The 23220-nt window shown below is 32.6% G+C and overlaps 5 protein-coding genes across 7 annotated transcripts; 2 read left to right on the forward strand and 3 right to left on the reverse strand.

Moving 5' to 3' along the window:
* Positions 1-1912: 1912 nt before the first annotated feature.
* Positions 1913-2791, forward strand: LOC103492282 (40S ribosomal protein S30). Its single transcript, XM_008452584.3, has 3 exons — positions 1913-2055; positions 2181-2318; positions 2557-2791. Exons 1-3 carry the CDS (start codon positions 2052-2054, stop codon positions 2601-2603), a joined length of 189 nt encoding a protein of 62 aa, XP_008450806.1. The 5' UTR covers positions 1913-2051; the 3' UTR covers positions 2604-2791.
* Positions 2792-4305: 1514 nt separating this feature from the next.
* On the reverse strand, positions 4306-7985 carry LOC103492283 (IAA-amino acid hydrolase ILR1-like 4). The gene is made up of 5 exons (XM_008452586.3): positions 7488-7985; positions 6671-6796; positions 5781-6095; positions 5048-5176; positions 4306-4960 (listed from the first exon to the last, which is right to left on the reverse strand). The coding sequence occupies exons 1-5, from the start codon at positions 7845-7847 to the stop codon at positions 4553-4555; spliced, it is 1338 nt and encodes a 445-aa protein (XP_008450808.1). The 5' UTR covers positions 7848-7985; the 3' UTR covers positions 4306-4552.
* Positions 7986-9217: 1232 nt separating this feature from the next.
* LOC103492284 (vacuolar protein sorting-associated protein 32 homolog 2) lies at positions 9218-11948 on the forward strand. 2 transcript variants are annotated; one of them, XM_008452587.3, is made up of 8 exons: positions 9218-9379; positions 9556-9670; positions 9830-9929; positions 10685-10770; positions 10889-10980; positions 11135-11249; positions 11339-11558; positions 11671-11948. In XM_008452587.3, exons 2-7 carry the CDS (start codon positions 9593-9595, stop codon positions 11528-11530), a joined length of 663 nt encoding a protein of 220 aa, XP_008450809.1. In that variant the 5' UTR covers positions 9218-9379; positions 9556-9592; the 3' UTR covers positions 11531-11558; positions 11671-11948. The 2 variants fall into 2 exon arrangements, with proteins under 2 accessions (XP_008450809.1, XP_008450810.1); XM_008452588.3 differs by having other exon boundaries at positions 9223-9379; positions 9559-9670.
* Positions 11949-12325: 377 nt separating this feature from the next.
* LOC103492285 (meiotic nuclear division protein 1 homolog) lies at positions 12326-15028 on the reverse strand. Of its 2 annotated transcripts, none has more exons than XM_008452589.2 (10): positions 14924-15028; positions 14274-14354; positions 14018-14134; positions 13809-13847; positions 13608-13715; positions 13465-13527; positions 13304-13355; positions 13170-13214; positions 12971-13050; positions 12326-12757 (listed from the first exon to the last, which is right to left on the reverse strand). In XM_008452589.2, the coding sequence occupies exons 1-10, from the start codon at positions 14924-14926 to the stop codon at positions 12689-12691; spliced, it is 657 nt and encodes a 218-aa protein (XP_008450811.1). In that variant the 5' UTR covers positions 14927-15028; the 3' UTR covers positions 12326-12688. The 2 variants fall into 2 exon arrangements, with proteins under 2 accessions (XP_008450811.1, XP_016900987.1); XM_017045498.2 differs by having other exon boundaries at positions 14274-14360; positions 14924-14982.
* A 3755-nt stretch (positions 15029-18783) lies between these two features.
* Positions 18784-20109, reverse strand: LOC103492286 (transcription factor RAX2-like). The gene is made up of 3 exons (XM_008452590.3): positions 19849-20109; positions 19639-19768; positions 18784-19407 (listed from the first exon to the last, which is right to left on the reverse strand). The coding sequence occupies exons 1-3, from the start codon at positions 19982-19984 to the stop codon at positions 18924-18926; spliced, it is 750 nt and encodes a 249-aa protein (XP_008450812.1). The 5' UTR covers positions 19985-20109; the 3' UTR covers positions 18784-18923.
* Between the last annotated feature and the right edge of the window lie 3111 nt (positions 20110-23220).

Consider the following 23220-nt stretch of genomic DNA (forward strand, 5'->3'; position numbering starts at 1 on the left):
AAAAAAAATTATATTATATATATTCTCTCTCTTCCTAATAAATGTATATTTCTCTACCCGTAAGGAAAGGAACATCCAAAATAAACAAATATTAATACAATGTATTTCTCTCATGATAAACATTTTTTAAAATTAAATGGGGTATGCATGGGATCACCACTTATTTATTTAACACTCTTCCATTGCTGTGATTAGAATATCGAAAAAATTAGAATTCTTAATGACGTTAAAGTATAGAGACTTTGTGTAAAACATACATTCAGTAATGCATGTTGTATATATTTTCTGATTAAACTTCAAGTTTGAAGTTGTATATATTTAAGTGATTATTTGGTTTTTAAACAATCAATTGTAAGTGTAAATACTATATAATGCATGATGTACATAATAAATGAAGAATAATCTAGTTCAATAAGGAAAACATGCATCTTAAGAGTTGTGACCAATACGTCTACAACGGTCACATTTAACGCGTCTCTTGAATTCCATTCTTGAAGGAATTCTAATCTTCTTCGGTCGACCAACAACACGTTTTACATTAGGGGGAAGGATGACAATGAACATAATATCATCATCTATTTTCCATTGATGATGATCGCCTAAAGGATTCATTACTCCTCTATATATTGAACCAAAATGTCATTCAAGTAAAGAGGTGAGACATATGACTTAATTTATAAATATTTCATGGTGAAAATAGCACATGCATGCACACAAGGTATTTCCAACATATCCCACATCCTCCAACTATAAACCTTCGTAGGTAAGTAAATCACATATTGGGAAGTTTCATCTATGACTTGGTATTTCATGTTACTAACCAGATTAACTTACCATGCAAAAATATTAAGAATACGTAAGAATAGTTAAAATAACCATACCTTCATTGATGGACTACATTCAATTCGTTCCCTTAATATACCTTTAATGGTTTTAATAAAATCAGTCATTTGATAATCAGCTTTATTTCTTCGTTCAAAAGACCATATTTGCAACATCATGTGCAGAACCTCAAGCATTGAACGCATGATATAATATAAAACATTGAACACAATTTCATTTATCGGAATACTACGATTTAATGGAGTACAAAACAAAGGAGGAATGACAGGAATAAAACTAACCGGATATATGTGAAAGCGGATAGATTCGTCTAATAAAAAAACGTTGGTGAAGCTCTGAACACAGTGATATAATATAAAGATTCCGACGGTTGAGGGTTTCCAACGTTGGAAGAAATATCCGACGTCGAAAGAAATTTCCGGTAGAAAATATATTGAATTGGTAGAGGACTTTTGGGGGTGAAGAATTTAAAAATTATTTCGAGGGAAAATGTGAGCAAAAGACGGCGGAAGGTAAGCAAAAAATTAGAAGACGTGAGCAGAAAACGACGGAGGAATTAAGAAATTGCATTTAAAAATACATTTTTGAATAATATTTCCATATTAAAACATATATTATTTGATTATAGATAAATTGCATTTATACACGGAAACGATTTTTGATTTATTTAATTATTGAATATTAATTAAAAATACAATTAAGGAAATTATAATGTATACAATTATGATAACAATAATGAAATTAAAAAAATAATTAAATCTTAAATTCGGATTTGGCATGTATTAAATGTTAATCATAAGGATAAAATGATCGTAAATTCCTATATTTACGTAAAAAATTAAAAATTTAGGATATTTTCGAAATTTGGTTGGTAAATTAGGCCTTTCTTATAAATCTTTCAAATTAATATAGAGTAAAAAATTGGATTTTTTAATGTAAAAATCTCTTTAAACATTTATTAATGGGCCATCAAATGGATGGGAGCCCAATGTTTCTAAATTTGACAAAGTGGTGGCCCATTATCATTTATACGGCCCAATTTAATAGGCCCAAAATTTACAATGCATTGGGCATTGGTCTCTCAGCCGACCTATTCTAATTGCTTTATAATCTCATCCGACCAAAACCCTAACTCTTGATCTCCATCTCCTCAGCGGTTTGTTATCGGAAGTTAAGCACCGGGAAGGTTCCGAAGCAATCAATCAGCCATGGGTGAGCAAAACCCTAACTCTTGATTTCCTCACATTTGATCAGTTCTCTTTCTTTTGTTTATCGGTTCTTTCATCCGTATGAATCTGTTTTTGAATTGCGTCTATTCGTGCTTTTATCGATCTCAGGGAAAGTACACGGATCTCTGGCTCGTGCCGGTAAGGTGAGAGGTCAAACTCCAAAAGTAGCGAAGCAGGACAAGAAGAAGAAGCCCCGTGGACGTGCACACAAGCGGATGCAATACAATCGCAGATTCGTCACTGCAGGTAACATATTGTTGTTCAAATTATTTTGTTTTTCAGATGTTTTACCGGTTTAGCATTGCTGATTATGGTTTAACATTGTATTCAATCACTATTTTAAGAAGTATGTTAATTGGTTTATTTTTTAGATTAGATGCAGTTCTTTATCAGAATAAAATTTTATTGCATTAGTAAGATTTTTGTATCAGGGTACGATAAGCATCATTCTGATGTGAGATTTAAATTTGTTTGATCTTTACAGTGGTTGGTTTTGGAAAGAAGAGAGGACCCAACTCCTCTGAGAAGTAAGCAAATAGAGCGAACTCATTGAGGGAGCTTGGCCGCTAGAGAGGCGTGGTTTTGTGCTTTACTATTAATCTTTTTCTTCCTATTTCTCATAGATGTTTTAGTTTATTGAGGCTTTTGACTGTGTAAAAGATGTTTATTTTGACAATATATCAGAAGTAATGTGATTTGGATCTGAATTTTTGTCGTTAGTCAAACGTTTTCTTTCTGAATTTTCGTAGTTTTTCTTGCTGTATGATGGTGGTATTCAGCCACATTTAAGTTATGTTTAGAAACGAGTGAGTAGAATTGGAAGAACAATCTCCACGTGGGTATGGCTTAAAACACGAAGCTTCGAAGAAGCTGGTACTTGCATTTAGCATATTTTGCAATAACTATGTGGAGGCAGTTCTTATGATTTTTAGTAGCTGAAAGTAATATGGATTCCTCAAACCTGTACAGTTTTTCAGCCACCGAAAGAAAGTTGGGTGTTTGTTTAGAAGTTTGGAGTTAACATGTTAGGGTTATGAAATTTGTGTTTGGAGGGCATAGTTCTCTAGGTTGTATTCTTTGATGATGTGAACATTATTGAAGTTGGTCCCAAACACCCTAAAGGAGGAAGGTTGTGCTTTTGTTGACAATATTTGGTTTTTTAGAAAGTACTCTTGCTGTAAAATCCTATCCTTAAGTCCTGGATTTTCTAGTTTCACAGTCTAGGTTTTCTTAGTTTTACGCTTTCCATCAATGCAAGTTCTAGGTGTTCGGGTTTTGGCTTTGTAAATGCAGCATTTTAAAAGAACAGAAGGGCTTTTTAAGCTTCTCTAACTTCTTTAAACTTGTATGAAATAACTAATACACCTTAAATTTAAGATGTTAGAGTGAGCTTTTGTCGATTGAAACTAGGTAGCAGCATTGAGTAGGATCAATTTCTTTAGTAGATCAATTTCTTTAGTAGATCAATTTCTTTAGTAAAAGTAGAAGATATCAATTTCTTTAGTAAAAGTAGAAGATGTGAAGTTGTAGTAGTTTGGACTACATGTGATTCAACCGTTGCCCCAAGCAGTCCTCTTAGTAGAAAATAGAAAAATTTTGTTACGAGTTCTTGGTATTTGGTTGAGTGAAAAGGTTTCTTTTTGATTCCCAGTTTGAAGAGAATATATGATCATTTTGACATGCTTTATAAAGACAAACCTCAAAGCTTTTGTTTCCTCCAAAGTATTACATGTGAAGGTGTTATAATATATCTTTAGGATTGCAAGCAATTCGGTGGTTTAGCTTAGTGATTGTGCAAATTTTTATCTTGATTGACAAAGTTTAAGAAAGATGAAAGTCGGTTTTCTTATAAAAAAAAATAAAAGTGGATCTCAATTGTTAATAGAGTATTATTTTACTTTCTAAGCTTCCAAATGCAATTTTTCCGGTTTTCTTTGGATGTTAGAATGGATTTGGTATAATAATCTTTCCTAAAAATAAAGGTTGGATAAAATGTACGAGAAGATAATTTAATAAAAATCATGTTTTCATCGGCACGTCGCCTCTCAAACCGAGCAGGGATCGAACAGACGTTGGTTTGGGCCAATTTTTCCAACTCCTCTTCTACACCCCTACTCGAGTCATACCAACATTGCAAAAGGGGGTTCATTAAAATTACGTCTAGAAATCCTTTAACTACATTCCTAGATAAATACTACTAGGGTGATTGGTATCTAATATGTAACAAATGAAATTGAGATGATAATCACATCAAAGAACGACTGCAGAAAAGGGTCAATATACAATGATAGATTGACTTCAAAAAGAGCCCAACTTGAATGACACTATACATGGGTAGATTTTTAATTTATCGGTGAAATACACGATAAAGAAATTAGGAGATAAATCATCACTAACTAGAACAAAACATTCTCCCTTCTCTCCCCCTATTATCTAATTACTAACAACTAATGACATTCCTATCCCACAGCAACAAATGGTTAAAGCTCATCATGAGAGTGCCCTTTAGTTGAAGTAGATTTAGGTGAGTACTCTATAAGGTACCTTGCGGCGATTGATGCCTGCAACGCTGCACCATAAGGAAGAACATCTTCATTTACAATATAATAGGGTGAATGTCCTTGTTCAAATTTTCCTATAGTTTCATTTTTCATCCCAAGAAAGTAGAACAATCCTGGAATCACTTCACCGTAGAATCCAAAGTCCTCTGCTCCCATCAACGGTTGCATATCAAGAATGTTCTTAGTACCTAACATGTCAACGGCGACTGTTCGAAAATGCTTGTAAAGATTTTGGTCATTCAGTGTCACTGGAAAAAAAGGCTTTTGATCTTCATTGAACTCAACGGTGGCATTGCACCTTTGAACTTTGGCTTGTTTTGTGATAACCTGTCATTGTTAATTCCAAGATGAAGGAATCATCATGAGAATGAATTTTGACGTAAAGGCAATATATATTTCTTGTAAGATACATACCTCTACAATTCTTTGTTTAAGTTGAATGAAACTTTCTTTTGAAAATGCCCTGAAAGTGCCTCCAATTGTAACAGAATCTGGTATGACATTAAATGCACCACCGCCTTGAAACTTTGCTATTGTAACGACCTAAAAGATTCAAATATGTTTAAACAACATCTTAACTAAATTATAAAAGTAAGCAATCATAGTGGTTCTTTGCCAGATTGAAAATTAGGAAGGAAAGCCAAAATCGATGTAGAATAATGGTAAGCTTACGATAACTTTTGATAAACGATTTCAGCAAAGAAATATGGGAGTTGTTTGATTGGTAAAATGTGTTTTTTTAATAGTCTAGAAAACATATAAAACTCAACCTTTAATCCAGCCTAAACCTAACTCTACTCTCCAACTCTTACTCGGACTACCGTTGGAGTGCTCTCAAACTCATAGCATTTTAATAACGAGTGTACAGGAAGAAGAATCAGATACTCACATGACATCCCGATATGAATTACAATAAAAAAAAGAAACGTAGATCGCTTATTGAATTCTTAGAATCTCAAACTCAGATAAACAGTAAACCATACCACAAATTAAGGAACTATGCTTTTGGAAAACACAAGACTTAAAAGAGTTCAAATTAAGGAACGCTTTTGCATAAAGGAATCAACTACATTTTCCCAGAATGCAAATGCGGATTTCTGAATAGTTGCAGCGACTAAGCCAGATAAATTTTTAGAAGGAAAAATACCTGTGAATCCAATGGATCGGCTTCGCGCGAGACGAGATGTTGCAGACTGACAATTATGTTGGAAGCTGCTAAAATTGGGTCAATTGTGTGTTGAGGTAGAGCAGCATGACCTCCCTTACCACCAATAACTGACTCAAAGAAACCACTTGCAGCCAGAATAGGACCAGGCTTTGAGATCGCCAAACCAAAAGGATACCTGGAACTTAAATGTAAACCAAAGATGGCATCAACATTATCCAGTACTCCAGCCTCTAATATTTTCTTTGCTCCCCCACCTCCTTCTTCAGCTGGTTGAAAAACAAGAACTACGGTTCCCTGTTAAAATTAGGACCTCACCACCAAAATTTAGAATAGCAGGATGAACAATATATAAGCCAGTCATAAGCATAAATATCATGCTGAGAGAATGTAAAAACTTCACAGCCAATGGTTTTGGTTTCAAGTCATCCCAATTTGAAGCACGATAAGCTTGACTGATTAACTCATTTGTGTGAGCGATATAATGCTTTGAGAGAGTGTTTTCTTTGTGATTGGAGTTGGGGAGTTCTTTTTGTGTGATTGTAACAAATTTTCTCCATGGAATTTCTTTTTAGTCCATGGTCTTTTTTCTTTGGGATAGAGTTTTCCACGTTAATTCTTGTGTTCCTAGTTTTATTGCTTTTATGTTATTTTTTCTTGTTTGCTCCTATGGTAGTAGTGGGAGGTTCTTTCTCAATCGTTTTTGAGTCAGAGATTCAAGTTTCGTAAAAGAAGAGAAAGTGTGTTGCTATAGGTTCAGGTGCATGAATTTGAGGTGTTGATTGGATTGGTGTTGGGGGGGGTGATATTAGTCTCCATATCAATATCCAAAGGTTCCAAACTATACAAATTGCAAGTGGAAGAAGAAGAACCTGTATTAGACGGCTGTTCTGTTGAAGAATCTTTGCAGCACCTAGAAGCATAGCAACATGAGCATCATGTCCGCACGCATGCATCTTTCCAGGAACTTTGCTTTTGTGTTCCCATTCAACACCTTCCTACATTACAACCAACATTACACTCTCAAAGTTCAGTGAAAGGGCATTTATGCAACATCGGGTGAAATGTTGAAATAAAGGTATGTAACTCTTTAAAGGATGCATCTTTTCAAATTTTAACAAATCTGAAAAAAAGATATGACAACTCGAATAACCACAAATTATGATATGTTCGGATTGACTATAGAAAAAAAAACTATTTAAGATACACTTTGAGAGATGTTTAAAGAGCTATGCTGAGTGATGGTCAAAAACTTTAATTTTTTCCAAAATGATTTATTTTCAGAATTAATACTTGAAAAGTTAAACCAAACACACTCTTAACCTATAAATATGTCAACACTTCTCTCATAAAACTTGCCTTCCACTTAAAAATTTGTTGAAGTTTGGTTTACTTTACAAAAGTGAAGATCGTGATCTTGTGGATAATGTACTGCTTTCGAAGGAAAGGTAATCTATTGTATCTCGTGAGATGATTATTGGCAACGCAGACAATAAGGTAAGTAAAATTCTCTTAAAGACGCAACCTGAATTCATTGGGCTTGTATTCTCTTTTAGGTTTCATATTTTCTAACCATATAACATAAAATCCATTGACTTTTCAGTTTCAAAACCATCCTCACAATCACAATCAAACAAGAGAAACAGAAATAAAAACTGAGATTAAAAAGTTTTGGGTAATAAAGTATACCTGGAGGGCTAGAGCATCCATGTCTGCACGAATAGCAACGAAAGGAGGATTTCCAGTTCCGATGAAACCAACGACGCCGGTGACGGCCACTGGATATTCATAAGAAATGCCTAAACGGTCAAGCTCCGCTCTGATAAGCTTGCTAGTCTCAAATTCCTGGAAACCCAGTTCAGGGTTTTCGTGTATTTTCCTTCTGATATCAACCATCCAATCAAAAACCTCTGGATGTTTAGCATATTGAAGGAAAAACGAAGGGATTTGAGATAACTCTTCTGGGATTGAAGAAGAACTCGAAGGAATTAACAGTGAGATGAGGAGATGGAAAATGAGAATCAAACTCAAGGAACTGCATAGAGGCATTGGTTTTGGATGTAATTTGAGAGTGTGGAATGATTGAAAGTAATGGAAATGGGTATTTAGTGATGGAGTAACCGAGGAAAGAACGACCTCTAAGCACCAACTTAGCTCAAGGAAAGAGACAATATTCTCACAACCAATAAGTCCAAGTCCAAGTATTTCTTTCTTTTCTTTTTCTTGGGTATATTGCAAAAGTTATTCTCCTAAAGTTGATAAAAAAAAAAAATCAATTACAGATATAATTGCAACTACCAACATATTTTAGAATCGTTTTACTTTTGTAAGAAAAGAATGATAGTCTTTTTTTCATGATTTGGAAGTTAGGTTACCGATTTTTATATATATATATATACCTTTTGATAAAATAAAATCTTTCAATACGGACAAATTCCACAATAATGTTTGCTTTTTGCTATGAGTCAAAGGTCTAAGTCATTTCTAAGTGTTATACTCTCGATTGTGAGTTGAAGTAGGTTGTTGAATTTAAGAACATGTTGGAGTCAAAATTGAGTTTCTTCCATATTGGATAAGTTCTTAACATTGAAATTTAAGGTCTCTTTTGATAACTATTTCGTCTTCATTTTTACATTTTTAAATTTGTTTTTGTTTCCTCCCAATTTTATAGAATTTTTTATGAGACACTTGGACTTTTAGTTAACTTCTAAAAAATAAGAGTGATTTTTTCTTAAAAGAATATTGATACAATTAATCTTTAAAAGTAAATACTAGGGGACCTTTGTGTCACGAGCATACTTGTCTAGGGCCTTGTTTGTTTATGGCCGCATGCCCAAATACCCCCTAATCATCTTGTATTTATGTTTTCTCTTAGTTTAGTCTATTGCTTTCCTTTTTATGTCAGTGACTTAAGATGTGACGTTTCAACATTTTCATATGCAAATCTGTCAAAGCTAAAAATATTCAAAATGCACTATAGAAGAGACATAGTAGTTGAATCATAGAGCAAACCTTATTGCACTCTTTACAAGCTAAGTTTTTCTTTGCAATAAACAGTCTTTAATGCTTATTTCAATGACGTTTGTTAACGATTTTTTTTTCTCTCATGTTTTATAAAATATTTTTCTGAAGAACGTAAAGAGGCACTACATCATACTATGAGTTTGTCAACGATTTTTAGATTTTGCACAAGTGACTTGTTGACTAAACAGAATAAGTGTTGCACAATCCCTCGTCCCAATGTCTGAAAGATTGCGATTGTGAGATTTTGTCTACCAATTTCTTAAATTAGTTACTTTGAGAAAATATCGTTAAAGAGAGCATAGTTCAATAGTCTTAAAAACCACAAATTTTGAAGATGTGACCGTAAGAAAAATCCAACGGCGGTGTCAACGCCGTTAAAGAAAAAGGCTATGAATTATGAAACTTCCTTCCCCTCTCTCTCTCTCATCCTAACGCTAAACCAACACGCCTAAGCAAAGCCGAATCCTATTCGCCTCTCAATCAGATCTGTTCTTAATTCTTTACTCTCCATTTCTTCACATCAAATTCCTCTTCGATTTGCGATCATCGCTTCTCAGGTACATACTTTTTCATCAATTTGTTTGGTTTTGATTTTTCTAGTTTGGTAGTTGACCAACATCTTCTTTCTTTGATCCAATTCACCGCCTGTTTCAATCCAGATTCTAATCGATTTTCGAGAATTAATCTCTTCTCACACCGGATATGATCATTTATTTTCTTGTTGTTGTTCTAGAAGTTCGAAGCTCGGTTCGAATCGTACATAATCCACCATGTCCATGCTCAATAAGCTTTTTGGTAAACCTAAACAGGAGTCTAATGCCCTGGCCACGCTTGATAAATTAAACGAGGTATCATCATCTATCATGGTGGATTTATTCTTTATCTTTCAATTTTGTTTGTTAGGGATTAAACCACTAATTTGGCTAATTATGTCGAATTAGTTGATGGGAACTAGAGGATTTGTTCTAAGCTGAAATGAATTGTTTTAATGCTCTGTAATTTTTCAGACACTGGAAATGCTGGAGAAGAAGGAGAAAGTACTTCTGAAAAAGGCTTCCACAGAAGTTGAGAAGGCCAAAGACTATACCAGAGCAAAGAACAAAAGGGGTATGAGTTTTATGATAAACGCTGAGAGTATTGAAATATAATGATGTGAGTAAATTTGCTAACTTGTTCGTAATTAAATCCAGGGTGTGACATATCAATGTGACACTATACAATTTACTTTCTTTTTTTGTTAGGGAGTTCTTTGGATATTATTTATCTAATTTGTTTTCCTTAATGTACCTCTATCTTCTTTTCCTCCTTATGAACTTTTTCCATTTGAAATGTTTTGCAAGTTAGGGACTGTTTGGAATCTCCGGCACCCTTACATGTAGAAAGTACTAAAACATTTCCTAATTTCTAAAGTTGTGCCTATGAAGTTGGATGCTTTCTAGACAAGGAGAGAACTTGTTGATTTGGTTGCAGTTAGGTTTTAAGTTTTAACCATCCATGTAATTGTTAATGCTAATTGCTTGTTTTGGCCTTCTTTCACGCCTCCTCTGTCAAATTTTGTCTTTTTTTTTTCTTTGTTTGTCGTGTTTGTAAAATGTTCAAATTTGGGATGTGTTTTGTTTTCAATGTGGGTGTAAGACATTCATTTGTTTGTTCGTCTTGACTTTGGGGTATCTGCATTTCATTTTTCACGTATTTGTAGAATCATGTTGCCATCTTATCTTTCAATTGTTTTTGTCTTGGGGCAGTTGATGATAGGATTTTTCCCAAATTGTTTCCTTTATATTGGGTTTTCCCACTTTCAATTTGCAATTCAAACTGTAGTTAGCAACGTGGCATCAATTTTAACTATTTTAATTTTATAGCTGCTATACAATGTTTGAAGAGGAAGAGGCTATATGAACAACAGATAGAGCAGCTCGGCAACTTCCAATTGCGGATTCATGATCAGGTTTATCTTTGATGCTATATCTAATATGAGACTAGACACTAGGTAGATGTATTAGGCTAGCATTTCCTTTTGCTTCATGCATATGTAACTTTCTGCAACGTAAATATGTGTGTTGCAGATGATATTACTAGAAGGTGCAAAAGCCACAACTGAGACTGTAGATGCATTGAGGACCGGGGCAGCTGCAATGAAAGCAATGCAGAAAGCAACGTGAGTACCACATTGTTTCAATGTACTTCAATAATTTGTTAAATTTAGACGTTTTTAAGTCTGTCCTGATCTGGAGATTGTTAGTCGTTTGAACAAGGAGTTTAGATGATGAGGTTGGGTTGATGATGGAACTTTAAATATTCTCCTTTTGCAGGAACATCGATGATGTGGACAAAACAATGGATGAGATCAATGAACAAACCGAGAACATGAAACAGATTCAAGAAGCACTATCAAATCCAATTGGTGCTGCAGCCGATTTTGATGAGGTTTGTATTCACTTTCAATTTGTCTTCTCATTTGTAGCTGCTGCAATTTTATGAAGTTCATCCACTAAACACATCTTTGTAACGCACAGGATGAACTGGAAGCAGAACTTGAAGAGCTAGAAGGTGCCGAGTTGGAAGAACAACTTCTTCAACCGGCAACAACAGCTCCTGCTGCTCCAATTCCAGTCCCTGCAGGTCGACAAACTGCTCGACCTGCTCCTCAGAAACGAACTGCTGAAGAAGATGAGCTGGCAGCTCTACAGGCTGAGATGGCACTCTGATGCCACATCCAACAATGTTCCAAAGCAGGTCCTTGAGTTCTTTTCTTTTGTTAGCAATGAATATCCTACATACTTGTCTGAATTTCCATCTAGAGCTAAATCATCTGCCAAGGCTAAGAGATTTCTATGGTTGCTTGTAGGTGGCGTTGCTGGATGAGAATTTGAAAGAGAGGCGACGTGAAGAATTGGCTATGAGGTTGGAAGATTTGAACATTTTTTGCTATGTTCTCAACAAAGGCTGATGAAAGGTCTCTTTGTGATATCAGACAATAATGCAAATTTCGATTAGGTCTTGTATACTCTCTGTAAATGAATATGATAACATTATTGTGGTTAGTAATGACCTAATATGGAGCTAATGTGTAAGTGTCTCAATTACACGAATTTGTGTGTTCAATTTGAGTTGGTTACTTTTTTTTTTTTAAAATCCATGCTCAATTTTAGCGTTTATTTAAAAGTAGGGCATCAGATTTAGTTCCTAAATTTTAAGATTTGTTCGATATTATCCCCGACGTTTCAAAACTTTGTTTGTCTGTGCATTGTCTATGGCCTTCCAAAATTACAAATAAAGGTATCTTGCTTTGTTATATATTTTTACAAATGTTACAAATATCAAACTTTTTTTTCTTTTAATTTAAAATGTAATTTTAAAGAGTTTGTTCTTGAATATTGAAATTTAACCTTAAATATGAAACTATCGGGAAAACATGTTTAAATTTCGAAAACTAAATACCAAATTAGTGTCTTGGGTAAGAAAATCGATAAAAAGTGAACATATTCGAAAAAATCAAATAGTTCTACACTTAAACCACTTTTTTACCATGGATTTCAAAGGAAATCTGTATACACTGCTGCGCAGCTCGAAACGCAGGGATTCATTCCAATACATTTACCGTTCCCATGCCGATAGCGACTAAGAGAAGAAAACAAATTAGAAATTCATGAGGCATGAAGATGAAGGTATGAAGGTTTCACATAAGACGTTCTTTCATAGTGTCGTGGGAAGGGAGCTAAAAATTGATATAAGAATTGACAACTTTCTTATTTACCACATAACTAGTGGACATGCCAACAACTGTACACATCATGGATGTTTGCTTCAGAATATCATTGAGATGTAAACCATGGGGTTGAATCGGCTTTGAAGCTCCTCTCCATTTAATCAATGACGGAACTCAGTGGGGTTGGTGACAACTCCAAATAATCAAAATCCTCCGTCATCCCAACCTGCATTGACACAACCCCGTAACTCCAATGTTCTTAACTAATACCCTTCTCAATCTCTAGGTTTTCGGTCTAATTTTCATTTTGTACTTGTCCTTAAATCTTGAATTTGGTTTCAATATAGCCTCTAAGTTTCAAAACACTATAATTTGGGATTTAAGCTTTATTTCAATTTGATTTCTAAATTTCAAGATTACAACGAAGGGTGTGGTTTACCTCTTTGTACAGGTTCTCTAGTTGTTCTTTGGCTTGTGGAAAGTTGTTTGAACACCATTGTCGCAAAGTGAATATGTTGTCTGTGTGCAATAAAGAGAATTTTCAAAGAAATTAAAAATGGGAACCCGGGAAAAAAGGAGAAGAAAAGAAAAAGAATATCGAAAACTAGTTGGCAGTTTATGTGCAGCGGAATGCATACCTGTCCATCGGTTGGCTGCAGCATGAGCATCATCAATTGCATTTTCTGTCAAATTCACACAACCATAAAATCATCGTTAAGCAGCCGATACCATTTTCGATCGTGAGAATCTAAAATTGCTAAGGAAACTCAACTCATTGCTTCAAAGGCTGCCGGATCATTATCTGCATATTGTAACACCTCATCCTGGGAGTGACTAGATTATCAGAGTAAGCGCGAAAACTGAATGGGATCATCGTGATCGAACTGTTTTTCAGAAAAATAAAATAAATGAAATCCAGAATACAAACAAAACCTTTAGCTCTTTGTGCTTCAGTTCAATGGCTTTTAATTCAGCCAAGGCTTCCTCTCGTTCTTCCTGGCATGAAAAGAAAGCATTCGTGACGAAAGGAAAAATATGTTTGATAATTACCTTTCGTTTAAAATACAAATACTCACAGATTCCTCTCTCCCTTTCTTTAATTGTTTACACTGCTCAGTAAGTTCTTCCAGTCTATTCTTACTGTTTTGGAGATCAGATTCAAGTTTACGATACACATTACGTAGCTGGTAAGAATAGAGTCATGAGATCTTTTGAAAGTAAAAATTAATGTGAACATTCAAATAATTTCAAATCATGATGCGAATAATTTCTTTCACCTGATTACCAGCACAACTTGGTAGACTCCAAAAATATACCTGAAGTTTACAACCAAACATAAATATATAGCAAATTGAAAATCACATTCAATGCACGATAGACAATCATGTCCAAAGACTAAAACCCATATGCAAAAAATAAGTCATGGTGCAAACTGGATAAACACAAGAATAGAAACTGGAAGTTTCATCTCAAAACTTTTACTCACCGAAGTTCCAATCTTCTCTTTGGAAACCAAATCATCATCCACTAAACTTTGAACAACATCTTTCACTGACTGAGAAATTACACCTTTCCTAGGACCCAATTTTTCAAGCTCTTTAAGCTGAAACGAGAAAATCAGAAAAAAGGAAACTTCTTATAGTATCTAATAATGTAACAATATGACGCTATGGTCTAAAAACATGAAATCCTTCAAACCAAACAGGAATAGAAAATAAAATTGCAGAACTTCCGAAACTCACAAGGAAAAAGTCTTGAGACTCATAAAAGATCTGAAGCATCTTCTCACGCTTCTCATCCAATGAAAGGCCTCTTTTCTTAGACTATTTCTCAAATAAAATTTCAACAAGTGCATAAATGTTAGACCACAAACCCGATATCTGAAATCAATACATTATAAAAGTCATCAAGCAGAGAGCAATGAGATCCCCATCTAATCTAGTCCTTAGTCTCAACTGAGTGAACCGTATTAAAACCAATAAATCCCTAAATTTTGTTAGGTGAAGAATTACTCTCCATAATGAAGGATGCATTCCGATTACACATTGTATCAAATATCCTAAACTAAGAATCGTCAAAAATTCAAATCTATCCAACACCAATCTTCCACATCAAGTTCGAAAGTATCGAAAAGTCAATTTGTGAAACACACACACACAAAAAGAGGAAAAACAACAACAGCCGAGGTCCGGATGGAAGATTTTGGCGAAAACTGAGCGGAATCAATTGGAAATCAAGCGCGAACACAAGATTTTCATAGATGCATCGAATTTTTCACAACTACTGTATAGGATCGGATGATAAAATAAGCATGGATAAGATTGTAACAGACGAAGTCGATGAATTGAAAGAAGAAGAATTTAGTAAATTAGGTTTTGAGAAGAAAGATTACCATGGATTGGATGGGATTGTTTAAGCTTAAGAGTATAGGAGAAGCCTCCGGAGAAATGCGGGAAGAGTGAAGACGTTTTGCAAGGCGGGAAAGTATTTATTAAGCTCAAATTTATTATCAACAAAATTGTGAAAAAAAAAAAAGAGTAAATAATATCACTAATTTATTTTATTTTATTTTTTATTTTTATAAATTTTTTAGAAATATTCACTATCAACATCGATATTTTAAATTTTAATAGCAAGACTATTCTCTTTATTTAATTAATTAATTTTTAGTGCAATAATTTGGATAGAAAATTTTAACGTTTAAGTTTACACAAAGCTAACACAACCTCAATTAGATTTTAAGTTCCTGTTTTGTTTGATGAACTTAAGAATTGTTTGTTTTTTTTTATAGAACTTTGAACTTTTAAGTTATTATATGTCTAATACCAAAATTTAGATACGAGAAATTTATTTGACCTTTTGGTTAACACCAATAGTGAATTTATTTTGTATTGTTTTTGCTTCTCGTTACTTTTTATCATAGGTTATTTTCCAGACGTAGGTTGTGCACCGTGGATTTGACTATGTGATGAATTCTCATGTGCTTTTGTTGTTATTAGGAATATTGTGTGATTAAATGTTGTAATGAGGTCTCTGTATAAAGAGCTTTTAGGATGAAGCTTTAGTTAAAGAGAAGCAAAGAGAAATCTAGGTTTGTGGTTTTTTTAGGGTTATGTGATCATCTTCTTCAAGAGCTCTTTCTGATGTTCACCTCTTTATATATTGATATTTATTTGGTTGCTACTAATAAAGAATTCTACCTCTGGTTTGCACCGTGGAAGTAGACTTCGGTCAAACCACTGTAAAGATATGTATGTGTATCGATCTCTTTATTCTTCCTCTTTGTCATTTTAATTTGTTTGACTCTAATTTGGATATTGCATTTGGTCTTTGATTTGTTTTACAATTTGAAAGAGAGAAAAATGAAGTCTATGGAAGAGAAGATTTACATATTAGTGTGAACTACACACTATAATGCTTAAGTCAAACAGTGAAAGAATATGGAAGCTACGTAGCTTAAGAGTTCAATTTGTAAAAGTGTGATTGACCTAGGTTATTTTGATAGAATTTCATAGTTACTTTAGGATAGTCATACAACTTACTAGATCGAGGGACATGTTTTGTTTTATATTTGGCTAGGGTCAACCTTGACCTTGCAGGTCTTGCTACGACCCAAATCTCCCTTATATTGACTTTGGTCTTAAGATATGCTTTTGGGTTGGTGCATGTGTCGATCATGTCCCATTGGCTATTTTACTAAACTTGGTCTTAGTAAAACCAATAATGCAAGTACGTTAGTTTAGGCTTGGACGTGAACCAACCATCTCTCTTAAGCAAAATTTGGGTGTAGGGTGATTACCCTAAACCTTATTATTTTTATGATCTTGTTGTTTCTATCATTGTTTTATGTTGATTATACTCTTCGATCTAAAATCACCCAAAATATCTCATTGATCTTTGAAATTAAATTTAAGTCTAAAATAGGTACTTAAAGTTTAAAAACAAATATTGGAACTTAACTCGTAAATTGAAAATCATCGTGGGTTGACCTAATAAACTAATTAGACAAACATAAAAATCAAGGGACTAATAAGTCATAGTTAAAATTTTCTTTTTATTTAATTCATAAAAAAGTATTATTAATTAAAATTTTATATTTGGAAAAAGTAATGCTTGCTTAGATATTTTCTATTTTATGTAATTTTCCTCAATTTTATCCATCTTATTCAAATTTGGATGATGGTGTTTCGTTGAAAAACAAAATCTATCATAGAAAATGTGATTTAGTTGGCTAAAGGTTTAAAGAATAGAAAATTTTCATTCGAAGCCCAATTTAAGTTAGGTCGTGGTAACATCTAATTATAGGTAACTTGAGAATATACCATCTTTCAAATAATTAGAATATATGATTAAAGACTTGAATGTAACGTCGTAGTTTTTACAATTAAATATTCTCATGCTTAAATCACAATTACACCAAAGTAAACCATGAACGCTCATAAACAAAAAGATTTTTGAATTCTGTGAAATTAATCATATCCCATAATACCAAATAGTCATTGACTTTATAATCCATATAATGAATTCAAGAAAGTAAAATAGATATAATAAAATTATCTTTTTTGAATAGTCTTTCGATTTCATAATCTATCCGATAGAAAGGATTAATTAATTTAATTTAATTTGATTTTTTTCTAAAAAAAGTGAGCATGATAGATCAAAAAACGAGTTGATCAAACATAAAAACAGGTTAAGTTGGTGTCGGTTTGAAAAAATACAAAATGACAACATTTATAAAAAAATTCAAATGCTTAAAATCGAACTAAACCAATGATCAATTTATACAATTTTAGAGTTGGTTTAGTGACGATTTAGTCGAAAATCCAACTCCAACCCAACGAATGTTGACTCTAACGAAATAAAATAAAATAATCGTAACAATTATTGTGGGATTCATTTGAAAAGAAAGCATAACAGTATAAAAAATGAAATAATTGCTGTGTAATCCTTATGGTCAATGTAATTAGGCAGCCAGTCCACAAAAGTCAACATAATTAAACTAATAATAATGTAATGCCGTTGTTAATTAGTCGGTAATGAAGAGCCAAATTATTTGAATTTTACTTTCTTTCTCTCTCTTTTTTTTTTTACTTTATAGTTTATGGTATCCATTTATTTAATTAAAGTACTTTAATTTGTGACAAAAGTTTATATATATAGTTTCTTCATGTGAGTCTACAGTGTCTCACAATAGTCAATTTAATTATTTTTTTCTAATGATTTATAAAAAAAAAATTAGGGAAATTAAGTAAATACAAAAGAAAACTATATGATATTTTTCTCATTTAATTTAAAAAATTAAGTTAGATATTTCCATGGAATATTTTAGTTGCAAAACACACAAAAGGGAAATTCTTCTTTGATTTAAGTCCATATCAATTGAGCACATATATATTAATTTTCTTTGAAATATCACAACAAAATTTATTTTATTTAAACAAAGAAAATAACTTTCAAAGGTTAACATATTATTTCTCATTTTCAATGAAGTTTGAAAAAGAGAACAAGTATACATATGTTGGGGACGACTTAGACTTTTAACTTTTGACGTAAAAAATTTTTTAAGTTTTTTTTTTTTTTTAATTGTGTAAAAGAGGCAGACGAGCTTTAGGTGGTTGCACTCTTACGTAACAAACTATTTAAAGTGAAAATAGTTCATTTTTATTTCATTTCCTCTTACTTTTCGAGACCAAAATCTTACCATTTTAAAAAACTACTTACCGTGTATGATTCATATCATTTTTGTGGATCTAAAACCATTTCTTGATTTGTGAATAAAGAAACAATTGCACGAGAGTAGATCTAAAGAATATTCTAAAACAATGGGTTGTCACTCTCTCCTTCTACCCGTGAATATAGATAACACCCACTGTTAATGAACCACACATAAATTTTTGTATTCATTTTTCATAGTTTACATTTTTCTATTTATCTTTGATTGCCGATTAATGTATTGATCTAACCCTTATGGAACGTGAATAACAATTTGTTTTAAATGAGGAAAGAGTACACAAGACTTTAATGGTCACACACATGTTAATATATAAATGAGGAGAAAAGAAAGAGACCTTTGTGTGTGTGTGTGTAGTAGTTCAAAAAGGAAAACATACACATGACCATTTTAAGCCTATAGTCAAATTTAGAACAAAGAAAATAAAGAAAAGAATCAATAATAATAGTGGTGAGAGAGAGAGAGAGAGAGAGGGAATGGGTAAAACAAACACAAGGTTTGTGAAGCACTGACAAGTCAGAAACAAACATAAAAGTCTTTAGATGACTTCATATGATATGAATCATTAAATTCAAACAAACACATAAAATGTCCTTTTCTCTTTTGACCAAGTCCTCAACAATTCTAATTAATTGATTAATATTAATTATAATCATCATCATCATAATCCCATATAATTACTCACACCAAATCCTTCCATAACATCATCTTCATATGGGTATTGATTATAATCATAAACCCCATGGAAATAACTTTGTAGGATGATTTCCGCCTCGTCGGAGCCGGGACCGGAAAATTCTTCGAGGTGGTTTTGCTCGATATTGGGTAATGAAATTGAAGATGAGGAAGTGGATAATTCTGGTATTATTGGATTATTGTTGTTGTTCAACATTGGAATTTGATCAAAACGAGGATGGCTTGAAAACATGTTATAGTTGGTGTTGATGTTGTGTTCATGATCATTATGGAGTACTTTTAAGGAATTTGCAGTCGTTGAGGAATATCGCGACGGGTCGGTAACAATCATGGTGGAATTTGGTGGTTCAGAGAGTGAATTATTGAACTTCTTCTTTAACTTGGTATTCCAGTGGTTTTTCACGTCATTGTCTGTTCTTCCAGGTAATTGTGATGCAATTATCGCCCACCTAAATTAAAACAAATCACTACATTTCATATCACATCTCAAAAAACTAACATTTTTTTTCATCCATTAATTTCTTTCTTTTGTTATACCTCTACTACTTCTTCGCACTGCCTTTCATTATCAAAATCAAATTTTCAAACAAGTAATTTTCCATCAAGTTGGTTTATAATCATAAAGAAAATGATCAAATCCTATTTGCAAAAGAAGCTAAAAAAGAAAGAAAAAAACTTGCCTACTTCCAATGGTGGAATAGAGAGAACAAATAACATTATCTTCCTCTTGAGTGAAACCTCCATGTTTAATATCAGGTCGGAGATAATTCAGCCACCTTAGCCGGCAGCTCTTCCCGCATCGATTAAGCCCTAGAAAGAAAGAAAAACACTCGTACATCACTAACGAACCCGAAAGCTTAAGACAGATAAAATGGTTACGAAACGAGAACCTGCTTTATGAGGGAGAGCGATCCAATTGCCACCGGTGCCATGTTTATGAATAAAGGCAGTGAGTGTGGCGTCTTCTTGAGGTGACCATGGCCCTCTCTTAACACTGGCTTTGTCACAACAAGGAGCTCTTCCCATGGAGATTGAAGAAAGAAAAAGAGAGAGAGAGAGATTACAGAGAGAGGGCTGCCATGGATGGAAGCTTTTTGTTAAATGGGACAAAATTCAAAACTTTTTGAGTGTGTTTCTTTTGGGGTTAGTTTGTGGGACTTGTGAACTACTACTGTACAAGTTGTATATAAATACAATTTTTGGTAAAAAGGTTTCTTTTCTATATTTAAAAAAAATTAAATGCTATTTTACTAGTAGTGTTTGACGCATTGACTTGGGTTGAGATCGATTTAGGTTAACTTTAACCTAATTAAGGTTTGGCTCATCAATTTTACAAGTCGGTATTAGAATAGTCATTTTCAACGATGTTTCACTATTGAAATTTGCAAATTTATTAAGTGAAATGTTATATTTTTCTCTTTCACTTGCAAAAAAATATAAGTACGTATAACGTTTATCTTTGTGTATTCCACCAAATTATTCGATCATATCTTATCATGTAGCAAATTCTTTGTTTTTTTTCCTTGAAATATTTTGACATTTTCTTTATGTGAGTGGTGATAAGGAATGCACAAAGTTGAGTGCATCTTGTATTACCCATTCACTCTCCTCTCCAAAGTTTATTATGACTATACTCGGTTTACTACTAATGACAACCAACTCTATCGATAATCATTGCAATGACATGCTTCAATATTCAACTCCAACCATTGTAATAATTGACTTTATATTTTAGTAAAAACAATTTAGAAAAAAAAAAAGAGTGAAGCTTGAAGTTGAGTTTAGTTGAGGCTCAAACGTTAAATTACCACTAGATCAACCAATAATATATACAACAACGAGCATAAAGTCGAGGCTCAAGTTTCCTTGGGCCTACACTAAATCCACTTGCTTAAATTAAATTATCAAAAGTGTTTGAACTATATAGATCAGTTGCTTTAATCAATTACACTTCTAAACTTGTAAAGTTGAAGTTTGGATGGATCATAGTAACACATCCAGACAAAAAATTGTGTTTTCTCTAATGTGAACAAATCTAAACATATAGACATAATATTTACAAACAATGATTAAATAACACAAGGTTCCATTGATTTCACCAACATCCTTTATGAATTCTCAAAATTCCATTTTTTGATCGATGAATTCAACAACAAAAACAAAACAAACTTTAAAAGTTAAAACATATACCTTTTAAAGTTTAAAGTTACAATGAACACTGAGCCCACAAAGTTTGAAGGATTCAAAACAACCACTTTCAAATTACTTGGACAAATATAAATGTCTTGAAAATACATAAACAAAAAGTTAAAAAGTACAAAAGACGTACAAAATAACCAACTTAAACTATAGTAAAAAAAAAAGTATCGAAACCAAAGTAATATTAAAACCGAGAAAAAATATATACACACAAGAATGGGTGAGAAAGGAAGGGATTAGTGAAAGTGAAGTAGGATATGCACATGCATGGTGAAGGCATGGAGATGGCATGCTTTAAGGTTTTTACCAATTCAACACAATACCAAATACCAAATGTCTTTTACTTATATTCTTACTTTTTTTTTTCCTTTTACCCATTATGTCATTTTACGCGTTTTTTTTCACTTTTTTCTTTTTTGCCTATTTTATTTATTTAAATGACAAAAACGGTGAAAAAATTTACGATATATAACAAAATTTCGTACTTTATTAGTGATAGTCACTAATAACCATCTATCAGTGGTTATCGATATCCATTAATAATATTTTGTTATATTTGTAAAAATATAACTTTTTTTTCTTCGAAAGAAGGCCATTGATATAATTTGATGATATTTTAGTGCATTTATACGTTAACTATTTTTAAATTGAAAAAAAAACAAAGTGAAATAAAGAAAAATTGATAGATAAAAGAAAAAAAACAAATGTGATTAGAGGATGCCCATCGACATAAGAAGGAATGCACGAACTAGGCTCGAGTATATTGAAATACATGAGTATCGTATACTCTCCTATAAATCAAAATCAAACAGAGTAATCGAAATCGAAATCGAAATGCTTATTTGAAATTTGGTTTTTTATGTTTTGTGAATTTATTAAGAGGGTAATTTTTTTTTTTTTTTTTTTAATGTTGGAAGTGAATGGTGTGTTTTAGATAAGAGTATCTCTAATTTGCATGAATATATTTTCTCATTTAACAAGATTTTAAAAGTGTATTAATTATTAGAGAATTAGTAATGGGCTATTTACATTCAATAAAGCCCATTTAAATCTATTTGGGCTTATGTAAAGTCAAATCTTAAATACAATGGGCCTCAAAAGAGAAGGAAACCATGGGCATGGACATCACACTAATGAGACAAAGCTCCAACTCTCCTTGTAAATGAAGTTGATAACATATAAATTTAAACCAAAGATAGGAAAATGAATAAGCAAATCCATGTGAGGAAAAACAATTTTCAATTAGGCAATAAGTTGTTTCAAGATATGGTTAAACAATACTTTTGAAATATTTAACTAAAGAACTCATATAGAGAGAGAAAACATCAACAAATAGAGTGTAAATATAGATAGGAAAGATCTCTCGTGTTTAATTGAGACAAAGATAAATGAATAAACCAACCAACATGTAGTTGTAGATTTAAGGATAGTTTAATCTTATAAATGACTTGTTGTTCCGTTGTTGTAACTTTATTGTCTCCTATGATTCAAATGTTATAATTATCGATGGTGAACGACATGTTATTTTTTCAAGGTCAATTCATTATCCACATTATTCGAAAATCTAAAGATTGTGAACTTGATGCAATCATAATATACATTTTTTGGGATCGACGAAAATTTCGTTTCTCGAAAATTTTCCAACTTGTTTAAGTTGTTGGGCTACATGTCGCGATGAGGATTGGTCCTTTACACAATATACCAATAATCCAATTTCAAACTGACAATCAAACCTACAAGAATGAAATGCAAACTTTGACAAGAAAATATGTGTAATCGAACTAATCTATTTGGAATGAGTATGGATGATGAGCTTGGGACTTTTTTTTTTTTTTTGTATAGATGACTAATTTAGAAGCGTATCTATGGTTAATGACATATCCAACAAATGTATGAAATCTATTAGTATGTTTACTTTAGATTGCACTACTACATTTTAGATCGTATCACGTTAGAGTAATTTTATAACAAATCGTGATGATAATTAAAAAAAAAACAAGAAAATATACACATTTTAAAACGTATAGTGTTAGAGGATGACTATGTATAGCCCTAACGCAATG

This window comes from Cucumis melo, chromosome 2 (genome assembly GCF_025177605.1).
Source record: "Cucumis melo cultivar AY chromosome 2, USDA_Cmelo_AY_1.0, whole genome shotgun sequence".
Classification (NCBI taxonomy): Eukaryota; Viridiplantae; Streptophyta; class Magnoliopsida; order Cucurbitales; family Cucurbitaceae; genus Cucumis; species Cucumis melo.